This window comes from Colossoma macropomum, unplaced genomic scaffold, assembly GCF_904425465.1.
Source record: "Colossoma macropomum unplaced genomic scaffold, Colossoma_macropomum, whole genome shotgun sequence".
NCBI classification, from domain to species: domain Eukaryota; kingdom Metazoa; phylum Chordata; class Actinopteri; order Characiformes; family Serrasalmidae; genus Colossoma; species Colossoma macropomum.
This window is the reverse complement of record NW_023494800.1, coordinates 27,893,937-27,907,751: the sequence shown is the minus strand read 5'-3', so window position 1 is coordinate 27,907,751 and position 13,815 is coordinate 27,893,937. Positions and strand designations below refer to the sequence as shown.

At 38.8% G+C, this 13,815-nt stretch overlaps 2 protein-coding genes across 2 annotated transcripts in view; both read right to left on the bottom strand.

Moving 5' to 3' along the window:
• Positions 1 to 749: 749 nt before the first annotated feature.
• zgc:110222 (uncharacterized protein LOC550336 homolog) lies at positions 750 to 2,939 on the bottom strand. Its single transcript, XM_036587936.1, has 2 exons — positions 2,402 to 2,939; positions 750 to 1,651 (listed from the first exon to the last, which is right to left on the bottom strand). Exons 1-2 carry the CDS (start codon positions 2,676 to 2,678, stop codon positions 1,428 to 1,430), a joined length of 501 nt encoding a protein of 166 aa, XP_036443829.1. The 5' UTR covers positions 2,679 to 2,939; the 3' UTR covers positions 750 to 1,427.
• A 340-nt stretch (positions 2,940 to 3,279) lies between these two features.
• The window catches only part of map4k6 (mitogen-activated protein kinase kinase kinase kinase 6), a 29,414-nt gene continuing 18,878 nt past the window's right edge, over positions 3,280 to 13,815 (bottom strand). Inside the window, exons 15-33 of the mRNA XM_036587934.1 lie at positions 13,300 to 13,361; positions 13,072 to 13,118; positions 12,914 to 12,952; positions 12,651 to 12,684; positions 12,238 to 12,541; positions 11,947 to 12,062; positions 10,418 to 10,456; positions 10,210 to 10,294; positions 10,039 to 10,118; positions 9,852 to 9,912; positions 9,618 to 9,741; positions 9,453 to 9,511; positions 8,507 to 8,610; positions 8,080 to 8,257; positions 7,816 to 7,884; positions 7,276 to 7,362; positions 6,771 to 6,841; positions 6,635 to 6,690; positions 3,280 to 4,022 (exon numbers count right to left, since the gene is read on the bottom strand). Of these exons, the coding sequence (XP_036443827.1) occupies positions 3,935 to 4,022; positions 6,635 to 6,690; positions 6,771 to 6,841; positions 7,276 to 7,362; positions 7,816 to 7,884; positions 8,080 to 8,257; positions 8,507 to 8,610; positions 9,453 to 9,511; positions 9,618 to 9,741; positions 9,852 to 9,912; positions 10,039 to 10,118; positions 10,210 to 10,294; positions 10,418 to 10,456; positions 11,947 to 12,062; positions 12,238 to 12,541; positions 12,651 to 12,684; positions 12,914 to 12,952; positions 13,072 to 13,118; positions 13,300 to 13,361 (1,703 nt within the window). The 3' untranslated portion in view covers positions 3,280 to 3,934. The remainder of the gene's footprint in view (positions 4,023 to 6,634; positions 6,691 to 6,770; positions 6,842 to 7,275; positions 7,363 to 7,815; positions 7,885 to 8,079; positions 8,258 to 8,506; positions 8,611 to 9,452; positions 9,512 to 9,617; positions 9,742 to 9,851; positions 9,913 to 10,038; positions 10,119 to 10,209; positions 10,295 to 10,417; positions 10,457 to 11,946; positions 12,063 to 12,237; positions 12,542 to 12,650; positions 12,685 to 12,913; positions 12,953 to 13,071; positions 13,119 to 13,299; positions 13,362 to 13,815) is intronic.

Here is a 13,815-nt window from a genome sequence, read left to right as displayed (position 1 = left end):
CAGGTAGGCTATATAAACCCAGCATTTCAGCATTTCATTCCTGATTTCACACTCTCAATCAAGGATAGATTAATTATTTGTGCTAAACGATGAGAGAGCTAATGTAATTAAAAGCAGATGACATAGCTAAAAAAACTGAGCAGCTCAGGAGGACAGCTCCTTTCATGCACTTCTTCTCTGCGCTCAACTTCCCGCATAAATTGTGGCACATTGTGGAGAATGAGGTCTACAGGTCCATCAGATGGGACAAGTGTAGGATCTGCACAGTCAGACAGTGAGTGGTGCATGACTGAAATTCTCAGGAGACAGGGAGTCAAAGATCTTTGTGACCACAGTTATGAAGGAGCTTAACTTGTACGGGTTCCAGCAGGCAAGTCAGGAAGCATTTTTATGGACACAGGAATCTGTAACCAAGATAAGAATATGCATCATCAATTCCTTGAGGGCCAGATTTCCCAGCTTAGTGATGTTACAACAGGGAAATCACCAAACTGTGCTGGATTCTGGCACTCCAGGACCAGAACTGAAGACCCTTGACTTTTAATATCTTCAGCTGAATAGCTTTCAAGCATGCATTGAAGATGCTGTCTTCTCATTTTCCTTGTTTTTCCCAGAAACAAGTGCTCCACCACAGCTTCTTCCGCCAAGGGCACCCTGAGCTTCTGATCCACATGAAGTGTCGTGTGAAGGTCAAGACTAAACTAGGCTCTGGTTCCAAACCCAGGACAATTTCAGCCTCGACCTTACAGAGCCAGTCCCCTCATCCAGGCCTGAATAAAGAGATGACTCCTGATGCTATGGAGACTCCTCAGAATCTCAGCCTCAGCCAACAAGGCCTAAATGACGAAGGAACCTATACTGATGAGTCGTCCTCCTCCACCACTGAGTCCAGGGTGGACTCTAACATGCTCCAAGAGATGGATCTTCCTTGCATCTCCTTGGCTGAAAGCCTGAACCTTGCCCAGCTTCAGGCTACCCTAGATGCTTGGGAGTCAATCTACATCGCTTGGATGTCGCCATCTGTGCCGGCCAGCATGAGCAGCCTGGTGTCCAGAGCACTGGCCCAGCCTTGCCCCAAATTTGTCCACAACCCTCTGTCCAATAAGAGCTCTTAGAAAGCTAGATAGGTCAAGGTCTGTCACTAATTGTCCATTCCCCTTTAGTTCTGAAACTACTATTAGAACTAGATTCACAATAAAACGCGAACTGCATGGCTGTTGGTTTTCAATGTATGATATATTTGTTTTTTGGCAGTGGAAATGATTCAGGTCTCATCAAATGAATCATTACATAAGTTCAATGTTCAGACAAAACAGTAGTGTAGTTCCTTAATACAATCCATCACTAGTTATTCAACAAAACTAAAAAACACTGCAAGTCTCAATGAGTCACTGCTATAGCTCAATGATAATGACCACTGGATTCCATTATTCTTGTTCATCAGAGGGAAGGAGACGTTCTGGGATGTTAACTGTCCACACATTTTTATGTCCTCTCAAATACAGTGGCTCTGTGAGCCAACGCGGGTTGGACAGTCTCGTAAGGTATTTCTGTTGAAGTCCTGTTAGACAAGCTGCTTTCTCCAGCTCTTTCATTTCCTCTGGGGGTAAATCCTCAGCACAGCACCAGGTTTCCCCAACATCCACAAGACCTGCACAATAGTTCCAATCACAATTAAGCATTGTTACTTAAGGTCTCAATAAACTGAAGGGTTATTAGATAAGGCCATATAACATTAGGAGAAACATGAACACAGTGATACAATAAATTGTAACCATATATTGTATTAATGTGTTAAAAATTTCCAAAGCTTTTCTTGTGGCAGCCCAGTATTTTAAGTTCTAATACCCAATTCTGATAATCAGTTCTTAATTAAGCAAACAAGTGTGCTGCTCGAATTAAACAAATATATGCAATCCCTGGGCAATCTAAATTCTGTATTAATATATATTAACATATTTTTCTATTTATTCTAATAGATATATTCTATATATGTATAGTGGCCCCAAAAAGTATTTTGACATGTGTACCATACTTGAAAATAAATTAAGTTCATTGTGTTAGGAATCAAAATGTCAAACCAAGTTGCATTTATTCTAAACAGATCATTCCAAGGCTATAATTTTCTTTTCGTAAAGTATTCTACCACAGGGTGCCTGATATATTTCAGGACTGAACAATTTGGATAAAATATCTAATTCTTTTTTTTTCTGACGAATATTGTAACTTTAAGTTACAATAGGACTAAGTCCTATTTCAGATAGTTATCGTTCGAGCAATTTCTTTGCAGACGTCTGCTGGTTGGCATCCAAAAATACTTTTCTGAGCACTGTAACGTTATATAGGGCTAACACCATTGCACAGTACTGTAGGTAGCCTAACATGGTGGATTCATTCTCACCTGCAACAACACCCCTCCCGAATCTTTCCCCAGATTCCAGAAGTTCTTCAACTTGCCGATGATTCATTCCAAACATCTGCGTAAGGATGTTTGACCATTCATCGCCTTCCCAGTCTGACCGAGCGATATGTATGGCAAGTGTGCAGTTTCTGAGGTCTGCCAGCAGAGGGCGCCAACGCGTCTCTACAGATTTTACTCCGTTCAATACGAGACCAGCGTATGGCTGCCTGAACGACAAGCAAGCGACGCGCATATTAATAAGATGACGGTTGATCATTCACAGACGAAAATATTCAGGCAAACTGGACTGAGTAAGTATTATGTCATGAACTATATTTGGCGGGAAGACTTCAGTCATATTTGTTGGTATTTGTCAGTACGTTTAACATTAGACGCGGATCGCTTTTACAACGTAGCGCTATTGACCACATTTAAAATAAAAAATAAGTAACGCTGGATTTAAATGAAATGCGAAGAGTTTTAGGAAACGCTGTGATGTATCTTTGTTTCTCCTTCTTCGAGCACTTCCTCCTCCAAGTCTCTCGTTCAGTAAATACAAAATACTGCCTTCTAGCGGACAACGTAAAGTAAATTTCATTCAGTGTAAGAATCGTTAAAATGATGCATGGACAAAACGTTTGGTTCTTTTTATTATGTTCCCCACACTAGAAATCGACTTCAAATTAGATTTTGAACACTTGTATACAATATTATGATTACTGGTCAGTAATAATTGTAATAATTCATTAGATCTTATTGCTTATATTCCTGTTCATGTGTAGATTATAGTAGTCTACAGTCCAAGCACCACCATTATACAGTAATATTACAGAACTGAGGTGATGCCAGTTAAAACAAGCCATGTTCTGCAATGTCTGTGGGGTTAGAAATGTGATTTAATCTTCACTGATTCTAAACATTTACATTTCTATATTTTTAGGTTTCACAGAATGGCCAACATTCTTATGAGATACTGCTTCCCTGACCAGATCAAATGAGCCAACTCCAACTCAGTTGCCAACAAAACATACATCTTATTCTACAAAATGATGACAGCACCAAATACAGCAGAACAATGTCAAGATTCACTGTAGTACAGCTATTAGCTAAACAGGGAACACAACACGGCACTGCTGTTTGCTACACGGAACTGTTCATCCTTCAAATCAAGGTCCTTAATCTTCTTGGCTACTTAGCATCTCCATTCTGTAACGCTCCTGCAGTCCAACTCAAATGAACCATTTATATCTGTTAAATGAGTCTGTTTGCTGTCATAAGCTGTAGTTCCATCTGCCTCTGCCTATCCCGCTGCCTTTGATGTAAAGGCTACGTTTGGTCAGAGTTTCTAGCAGCTTGTCTCCAGGCCTCTGTCGGCTTCTTGTCTCTGCAATACTACTGGGCGGCTCACAGGGCAGAAAGGCGGCCACTCTCTTTCTTCTCCCACCTGTGGGGCCTGAGGACTCTTCCTTAGCCTCTGTAGAGGACAGAAGTGCTTCCACATCTGTGGGACATTTTCCTTGATCTGCGATCATTTCAGTAGCTGCTCTCATGACCTGTAAGGATATACAGGTTGCTCAGGGCGGAGGGGTCATCTGTGGGAGTGCTCTGCAAGATGATATCCCTGTAGGACAGAGCGATTAACACAGCTTTAGTCGTGTGTTGGAAGTGATGGTTACTGATGAGTTAAATTAGGATTTAGGAGTGCCAACAATGTAGCAAACACATTGTTTAATGTAATATGTTATTGTATGGGGTTCTCAGCATTGATATCAAGGAAATGTGATTAAAATAGTTTTGATACATGTCTGTATCTAAAGCTACACTGAGTTACTAGTTAATTTCTAACAGTCACTAGCCATGATGAGAAACACCTACCTATACCTGCAGTTTGCAGGTACACAATTACTGACTGTAACTCATCTGTTACTGCATAGTTTACTTTATCTTTCAATGGAAGGGACCACCACTGAGCAGGAAGTAGTAGGTTGTTGGATCATTAGCAGTACAGCAACACTAATGTGGTAGTGGCATTATAGTGTGTGTTGAGCTGGTATAAGTGTGTCAGGCAGGGGTATCGCTAGGCCAATAGCCCCCTCAAATAAATAAACATTATTTGTTTAAATAATCATTTTGCATTTACTCTTCTTATTATTCAACTGTGTTCTCCTTGTGAGACCTGGTAATTCATTTGTGTCCTCTGTGGGGAACATGAGTCCCCAAAGGATATTTCAAGAACGATATAAGCTATTGTGCTTTTTTTTATATATACTTTTTTATGTCCTGTGTGGTGGACACTGGAACTAACTTAATCTGTTTTTACATGAAATTCATGGTATCACAGATGATAGGAAATTGACTGTGGCAGAGAAAATTAAAGGATGATCACAACCCTCTTGATCCAGTTTGGGTTAGAAACAACAACATGTAAGCTGAGCAGTTAAATACATTACTGTGATATTACTGTATCTATTTTCTTTCTTTTTGGTTCTCATTTTTTTGTACCGCCAGTATTATAAGTTTTACTCTTACTGCTAAATGGACAACTGGAATAAGTGCAGGCATATAAGCTAGGGATATGAGCTTTATTTAATTTCCTAATATATTAGAAAATTTCCTTTTACATAATTGTACGTTTAAAACTTTAAAAATAACACATTAAAAAAAAACACTAAAAATAAATTAATTCTCATCCCTTTCCATTCATACTTAAGATTCATCCCTACTATGGAACAGTTTGCTGCTAAATGACAACACCCAACTACACCTGGGTGCAGTATATTGATGATAAGGACATAGAAGACTGATGACAAGGTTTTTGAAGTTGTTGCTGATGTTGCAGCAGTGTTTTGGTCTGATGCAGTATAGGAAACAAGAAAACTGACATCAACATAATTACTCTCCAACGTCATTTGTCCACTAAAAAGGACATTACACAAAAATGAAATAAAAAGTGTTTTTGAAAAATATTTCATTGTGATAAGTTTTTTTTTTTTCAGACAACAGATTTATTTTATCCTAAAATTCTCAAACTTTAATTTTTCTGGGTCTCAGGAGGCTGTTGTGTCTCCAAATTCACAATAAACTGTGATAGCAGGGCATGAACTGGGGGAGGCGCTGCTGCTGCTGTAATCCACCACTGCCTCATTGGTGCTACCAGAGATTTTCTAACATAACAGGGGATGGTATTCCTCTGCTGTTTAGCATTGAAGAGAAGTGCAACGCAGACTCCACCAACCATATCAGACCTCACAAGTTGCAAGCCAGTCCTATCAGACCTGGGCAGGGATTCTGGTGCTATTCACTCTGCAAAGTAATGTCAGTCAGCAACTGCTTAAGTTGTGAAAGGATTTTAGCTGAAAGCATACTAAAATAAAGATTCAACCTTTTTTAGAATATATGATATACAGTCTGAATCAGTAAATAGTTACAGAGTAAACATATTTACCTACAATATGGATCTGTGGCCAGTATAGCTGGCTATCAAGTTTTTAGCTGATTGCTTGTTAGCTAGCTAACCTGAGGTTCACGTGAGGTAAAGAAAATGGAATAAGCCATAAAGTACAAACATTAGCTAGCTGAAGAGCCAACTATTTAAAATGTTTGAGGTTTTTTAAAGAGTATTTGTTTTTTATATTTCTAGTAAGTATTTACAAACAATCACACTAGTATTATCTATATATTCTTTTTACTACATATAGCTAATACTGGTGTTACGCAGTTTTATATTCCTGTCCCTATGAGTCCTTGGATTGACAGCTATTAAAAACTAGACTCTATATACATTCATAAGGTCTGCTTTCATTTTCTACTGTCTGCAATCAAAGTATCAAACACTGCAGTACATTTAACTTCCTCCATTTAAAGTGTCACTGCTGGGTTATGAATAGTTCACCAAGCAAAAATATCCTAACAGTGGTCCTATGTTAAGGAAAAGAAAGGCTAGAACAATGTATTTAGCAAAAGCCATTTGACAAAACAGTAAAAACTGTAATAAACCCAATTAAAGTTTCAAATTTAATAAAAATCCAGTTACGTGAAATAGGCATGTGGTATGAAGACGCTGTTTGATAACTGCTTCAGTGGCCACAATTTTATCTGGCTATGCAAACTAAACTAACCATTTATGTGATAGAAGGCTTTTTCCTTAAGAGGTAACCTTTCAGTAGGAAAAACACAACAGTAAAAAACATACACCAAAGGTGTTTAACCCCAGGCTACTGAATCAAAACATACCTATTCGTCCCCAGGACCCGGAAGACACGACTCTCGTCTGTTATCTCCTGCGTAACCTGTGGGAAGCAACGCAGAATTTATTGTCTTGCCTGTATTCTTGCATCTAGGTAACTGTTTTGATTGACCTTTGATGTACCTCGTGGCTTTGTATGCTCTTCCCCTTGAGCCCATGTTTCCAAAAGGCAAGAACACTATCCTGCAAACACACTGAAGACAAACAGCAGCACTTTCATTGTACTGACATGCTTATGGTAAACACATGAGCTAACACAGTAACAGAGTTGTAAATAAAGACAGAAGAGTTGTACAGTGCTGGCTGGTAAATCACACTTAAACACAAAGAACTCTTATGCTAGCTGCATGCAACAAACCAATGTTAAATATTCTGCTTTTTTGTTTTTTTAACAGTACATGTTTCTTGTTTTGCTATTAGAATACTATTTGTTTAAAAATGTGGATATTTGAAGAGTATACATAGTTAGTAGCATCAAAGGTGATTCCATGATAGTTAATGGTTATGAGCTTTCTTTCATGGCTAATGATTTTGATTGAACTGTTCCTCTATTCTTCACTGCATATGCTTTTCCAAGCAAAATCATCCTACAATATCTATGAAAGCCCCTGCAGCCTACTGCACTCACCCAGAGTCTCAATGGAGAAGCTGAAGGTCAGTTCCGAGGCCATGCCTTTGCTGGGACAGCCCTGAAGATTTACTGCTCTTACAGTGTCTGCAGAGATCAGGCCAATGTTTAATATCCATGGTCTATACATATCAGAAATATATAGGCTTTACATGTACAGCGGGGCTGCACAATTCGTTAATCCTCATTGCGACACTAGCCTTCACAATACTAATATCCCAGAATTCAGCAATATGCAAATGAGCCCTCTACTCAGTCACTCAGTGTTTTATTGTGTGCTCTGAGTATCCAGACCAACAGGTCATTAAACAAACGTACATACTTTTGGTCAAAAACAGTGCATGTCATTAAGAATTCAATAATGCGTATTTAATATCTAAGTTATTTTGTAATCGTGGCAACATGATGTGGCAATATTATCGCAATGTGGAATTTCAACCATATTCTGCAGCCCTATTACAAAGATAGCCAGTTTTCACAATAACAACACATGGTTTAAACAAGATAAATAAATACAAATTGAGGACTAATTCAACATACTTTCCAGAGCTATGAGGACTGTATCTCTGTCAAGCTGGGTTACTTGTTTCACTTCTAAAGACTCGCCAACTGTGAAGCGAAATGACAACTGAATGAACACATTTTGTCTTGCATCCACATTTTAGCCATTACAGTGTGTAAGACATTCTAACTATTCACAGACTAGACTTTATAGAGGAATTTTCTTTATAGAGCAAGTAGGACTTATTTTCTGTACGTAAGGAGAAAGTGATGTGTATGATTTGTTAGCATGTGTGTGGGTACCTGGCTGTTCTCGAGGTGTGTCATCAAGATGGATGATATCAAAGTGCAGCTGTTCCACAGTCTCTCCTGATCTTTTATGGCTACCGTGCACCCCCACACACACCTGCGGAAGCTCCTCAGACTCCTGCACCAGCAGCTCAAAGATGGGCAGAGACTCAGGAAGGCTTAAAGCTATGTGCTGAGAGAGAGACAAGACAGAGGAATTTAAGGAAGGAAGGGGGGGATTAAAATTAACAGACAGAAATTAAAAGCCCAAAAGAGAAAGTAGAAAATGTAAGATATGAGACATCGTTAAGCTACAGTCGTCAGAAATTAGACACAGTTAAGCAATAATACATAAATCTGAATATGCTATGTACCTTTAAGGCCTCTACTTGTCTCATGCAAAACATGTATGCATTTTGTCCATTTCATATCTCATTCCTACCTTGAGCTGCATGAACTTCTGCAATGGCTCATACCACATGAGAAGAACCAGGCCGCTTGGCACTGCGGCACACAGGAAGACACTGTCTGTGTATGGGTTCCGTACTAAAACAGAGACAAAGATGTTACCGCTTTGTTGAGTTTGAGCCTATGTACTCTTACCTGCATGAGGTGTATTGATCTGAGTTATTGGCACGTAACTCAGGAGAAGCACAACAGAAGCAGGACATGAACAGACATTACCCACATATACTATATGGCCAAAAGTATATAGACACAAGCATCACACCTGTTGGACATCCTATTCCAAAACCTTAGGCATTAATATGACAGTGAAGCTGCTTCATAACTCCAGAGAACACGTTTCCACTGCTCCAGTGACAGCATGCTTCACACCACTTTAGCCAATGCTTGGCACTGCACATAGTGATCTTAGGCTTGTGTACAGCTGCTTGGCCATGAAAAACCCATTTAATGAAGCTCCTGACACACAATTTCTGGGAGTTTGCATGGTCTACCGCTTCAAGGCTGAGCTGTTGTTGCTCCTAGACACTTACATTTCACAAAAACAACACTCACAGTTGACCAGGGCATGACAGCCGCTGATAGATGTATTGTAAACTGGTTATATTTCATTTATTCAGCAATGATATATGAACACTGCAGGCTACAATTATCCACACGAAAATACAAATACTAGCATGTTATGTGATGCTTCTAACCACATAAAAACATTACTCATCTCAGAAGCATCCTCAAATAGATTTAAACATAAACATTATTTACAACGCGTCTATCTTGTTTACGACCAAAATCATAACACAAATCAAGTTGTACTTATGACCTCCAAAGTTGTAAGTAGGAACTTCCGAGAAAGACTTGAAGGCAGCACAAGTCCTTGTAATGGTTTATGGGTTTTTTCAACAGAGTACAGTGGTGTACCTCACCTACACTACATCTTCTACAGCCCTTGGTGTCAGGAATCTTCACAGACATGGCATATTTCCTGCAGACACAAGATCAACATATTTGTCTTAGGATAATACTCTCTAACTGAACCAACTACACCCATGTTAGTTTAAAACAATAACTCTGTCTATAATGCTACAGACCTTGAGTTGATTCTTGTACTCAGGCGGTGTGCATTGATTGACAAGTGACCTTGGCGCCGCTGCAGGTTTCTACGGTGCTCAAACAGTGCAGGCAGACTGTGTGAGATCAGCTGGGAGGACTTTCCTGTGGTCCAACAATATCAGGGCCAGAGGACACATAAAATAAATAGATACCCTAGATTCACCTACTTTTATGTGATGCAGTATTGCAACGCTAATGTTGCTTGAACATACCTGAGACAGACATCAGAACATTGTTCATGACATACAACCAGCTACATCTCTGTGGAAGCAACTAAATAATAAAAACAAATAAATAAATGACAATTACATAAATAACTTACAATCAACTCTAATAACACTATGAATTGTCCTATGAAACTGTGGGAGGAATGTGAGAAATAAAGATACATGATGGTACCTTCTCTATAGTGTCCTCATGGAGCTCATTGAGATTAAGGGTATAAATGCCTTCTTCTGCTCCCAGAATCAGGTGCTGATCTGTGGTGTAGTGATTCAAACAGTTATATAGCCAACCCCCAAGTAAAATTCATTTGCAAGTATCAGTGGTTATAGTGTAAATTAGCTCTACCTCTGGTCTTTGGTAGAACCCATGTAACTGCGCACTGAATCTTCAAGGGACACCCATTAAATACTTTGGAGAAACAGGCTCCCATCTGAAATACAAAATATATTCTGATATGTTATGGTGAACAATAATCTAAGGAAGACCACCTGATGGCAAAAATCACACAAAATTAATTTAGTAATACTAAATGGATATATTAGTATGGGCTTACATGTACTTGAGGGGTAGGTGGCAGTCCATGTACACCTCTCTAAACGACAAATAAAAAAAATGTTAATGAAAACCAAGTCAAATTTTATGGCAGAGAAAAACGTTAAAAATGTTTTAAAATCAGGTTTAAAAAACATTGTTGTAGTCGAAATGATTGTGAGTACCTTTGGAAATGCAATGTTTCCTAAAAATGATCTAGTTTGTGGCAGCCTGCCACAGTGTAAATTGTCCTGCTACAGTTTCATGATGAACCAAAAATATCTTTTTTTAGACCTGCTTCTCATAATAACAATGTTGTGGTTTGCCCTGTTGCTTCAGCAAAGAATCTCTCGCTACCAGTTAGCACCCCTCCCCTCCTGCACTGCACGCTGACATGCTCACATGCACTGGACTGTCTTGTCTGGCTGCATCTGAGACATGAGGCATTTTGGGGACGCAACACCGTTTTAATTTGAGGTCAGTAATGTTAACTTTACAGTATTCACTGTAGTCATCCACAAGTCCAAACACAGTCTTATCATTATCAGTGTAAGACATCTAACAGATAACGTCAATGCAGAAGTTATTATTGATAATTAATGTTAATCTAACTTTAGCTTAGTTAGCTGTAACAAGTTAGTTAACGCTAACGTCAGTGTGTCTGACTCTCATCTCCTCGTTTTAAAACTGCGCTGCAAAAGTTTTAGCTTGTTTCTGAATCCGGAAATTTGACATCAATGCTACTAACACACACGGTACTGTATTTTCGTGCTTCAAAATATGATTGCATGCTCTATAATTATTGCAGTGTCCATCCCTACATTCTACAGTCTGGATCGGTCAAAATAAGTCTATTTTTACCTAAAATTGAATTATTAAATTATTCTGTATATTATTCAGTATATTTTCTATTCAGTATTTTATATTTTCTAAAAAAATAAACCAGTTCAACAGGGTACCCACTTCTGCTTGATTTCTTTGAGGGCTCTAGTCATTTTTTTGTTTTGACCATTTGTGAACTTTTAAACTCCTTTACCATGCTTTGTGGGTGTGACCTTTTTCCTGTGCCATCACCATTCATACCCATACAACCAGTGTCTTTATGATTAAATTACTGAAGCACAAAATTGTTTAGAGCACAAAGTTCCTCATAGATCTAACCTCTCAATTTTGTTCTTAAAGTGCATCAGATTGATTCATTTAACTTTAAAATATACAAAATTTACCAGACCCTCCTAGAGGGTCCAAGCGAGGTCCATCCACCATAGTTTCACAAAATCCAGTGGGGAAACACTTGGAAAAGCTTTCTTTCTAGACTTTCTAAACCTTAGCTTAGGTGTTTCCCTGGGTTCTCGGATGGGTCTTTTGTTAATGCTTTGCTATTGCTTTGGGTTTTTGTGTTAGGATTTTTAGGCTTAGATTACAAACTCTTTCTCTTTTTCTCCCTTTACTCAGGTCTCAGCTCATAGAATGCTTTTCTTAATCGGTAAATATGTGAGGCAGTACCAATAGGAAGTTCACTCAAAGAGCTAATAAAAGGTCATTGCTCACTGAGTCTTCGGTCTTCCTCCTGAGTGTGCTCCATTCAGGTGAGAGTGGCTGCCGGGGTGGAGAGTGACTTCTGTTTCCTCCTGGCTCAACTCCAACCGAGCCTCGTGGTATTAAACCTAGTTACCACATCAGCTACATCAGTGTTTACGTTTCAGTAGAATTCATCCCATCTTATACATTCTTTGTAAAAATACCATGTATGAAGGATGCACACATAGGATTTGGTTTCAGTATGAATGACTAAGTAATTCCATGAATCATTATATGACCATTTTATGTGTTGCTTCTTACCATCAGTTGGAGTTGTGCAGAGGGAGCCAAGACTAATGGAATCACTGAATAGAGAGGAGTTGGCAAAGAAGGAGGAGTTTGTGAGAAGGGAAAGGTCACAGAGCGTTGAGCCAATCAGCAAAGCTGATTCATTATGCAGGCTGGGGTTAGTGTCTGTGTGGGGTGTTGAGCCAATGCGAGGGGAGGAATCTGAAGAAGGGGTGGAGGTTTTTTTATCCTGATTAGTGGGGCATTGAAGAATAGCTGGCTTTGGTGGTGACACCACTCTCTTCACTGTGCCATATTTGTCATCTTCAGTTGGTGACTGCCACATAGCAAGAACAAAAGTAAGCTATACCTAATCGTCCATTTAAAACATAAATGGCAGTGATGAAAAAAAAAAAATTCATTGACTCAAACACTGGGTATCCTACCTCGGCCGAGGGCGCTCTCTTCATAGTTAAGCTCCTGGAAAAAAGGAGGACACATAAGACACAGACTGTTTTTTGAGCTGGAAGCTGATACCAGACACCTACAACTTCACATGCCTTCAGAAGGAAAGTTTGAGTATGTTTTGAATTGTACACATTTTAAATTGGGCTTATGTAAATGGAAAGTGGCTAAGGCTAAAGAATTGAAGTCCTACTTTCTGTTTGGCAAAACACAGTAAACATATCATAAGACATTGTTCTCTTACCTCTCAAGCAATGCTTCCTCAACACATTCCAATAGACTCCTGCAATATACCACAAACGCCACAGAGCTCAAAACACATTATTTAGGATACATACACAGATTAAAGCTTTAGTCATTATCAGTCATAACTGAACTACACAAGAAGAAAGCTTAACTTACGGAGACTCCTTCTCATCACTAATAGAACTCCAGTCATCACATGATCCCTAGCAAGGAGCATAAACATGATACATTAATGACAGTCTTAATAGACAACTCAACATGACTCTTAGCAATAAAACTGGGATAAAAGTGAGCCATTCATAAGATGACTGCTATTTTAACAAATTACATGGACAAAGAGATTTTGATAACTTTATTTGCTTGCATGAGAGATATCATTCTGACCGGCGAATCAGGGCAAGGGTCTGTCTCTTTCCGCATGGGTGGTCCAAACTTCACTTGATCAACTGGAGGCAGAGACCAACAGATCCATAAGCATGTGAGCCATTGTATAGTCTATTCATTCTATTCATTCTTACTGAGAGCTGCTACTACACACTTAGCTTTTCATTTCATGCACTTCAGTCACTGTTTCAGAGAAACATTACAGTAGAACTAAATTTCAGTTTTATTTACCAAACCCTTTGCTTATAACGATCATTAAGCTTAAAATATGATAATGTAGATTACAAATAATAAAAGAATAATAAAACATCTTATAAAGTGATTTCTATACATTGTTCAATAACTACTATGAAACTACTATACTATAGGCCATGTAAATTATGTTGTTATAAGACTGACAAACTAAAATGTGAGTTCACATAGGGGGTTTAAGGGGCTAGAGGGCAATATCCCACATATTCTTAATGGATTTTATTTTTCGTCCTTGAGGTGCTGTGTGTTCATGTGCCAAAGCAA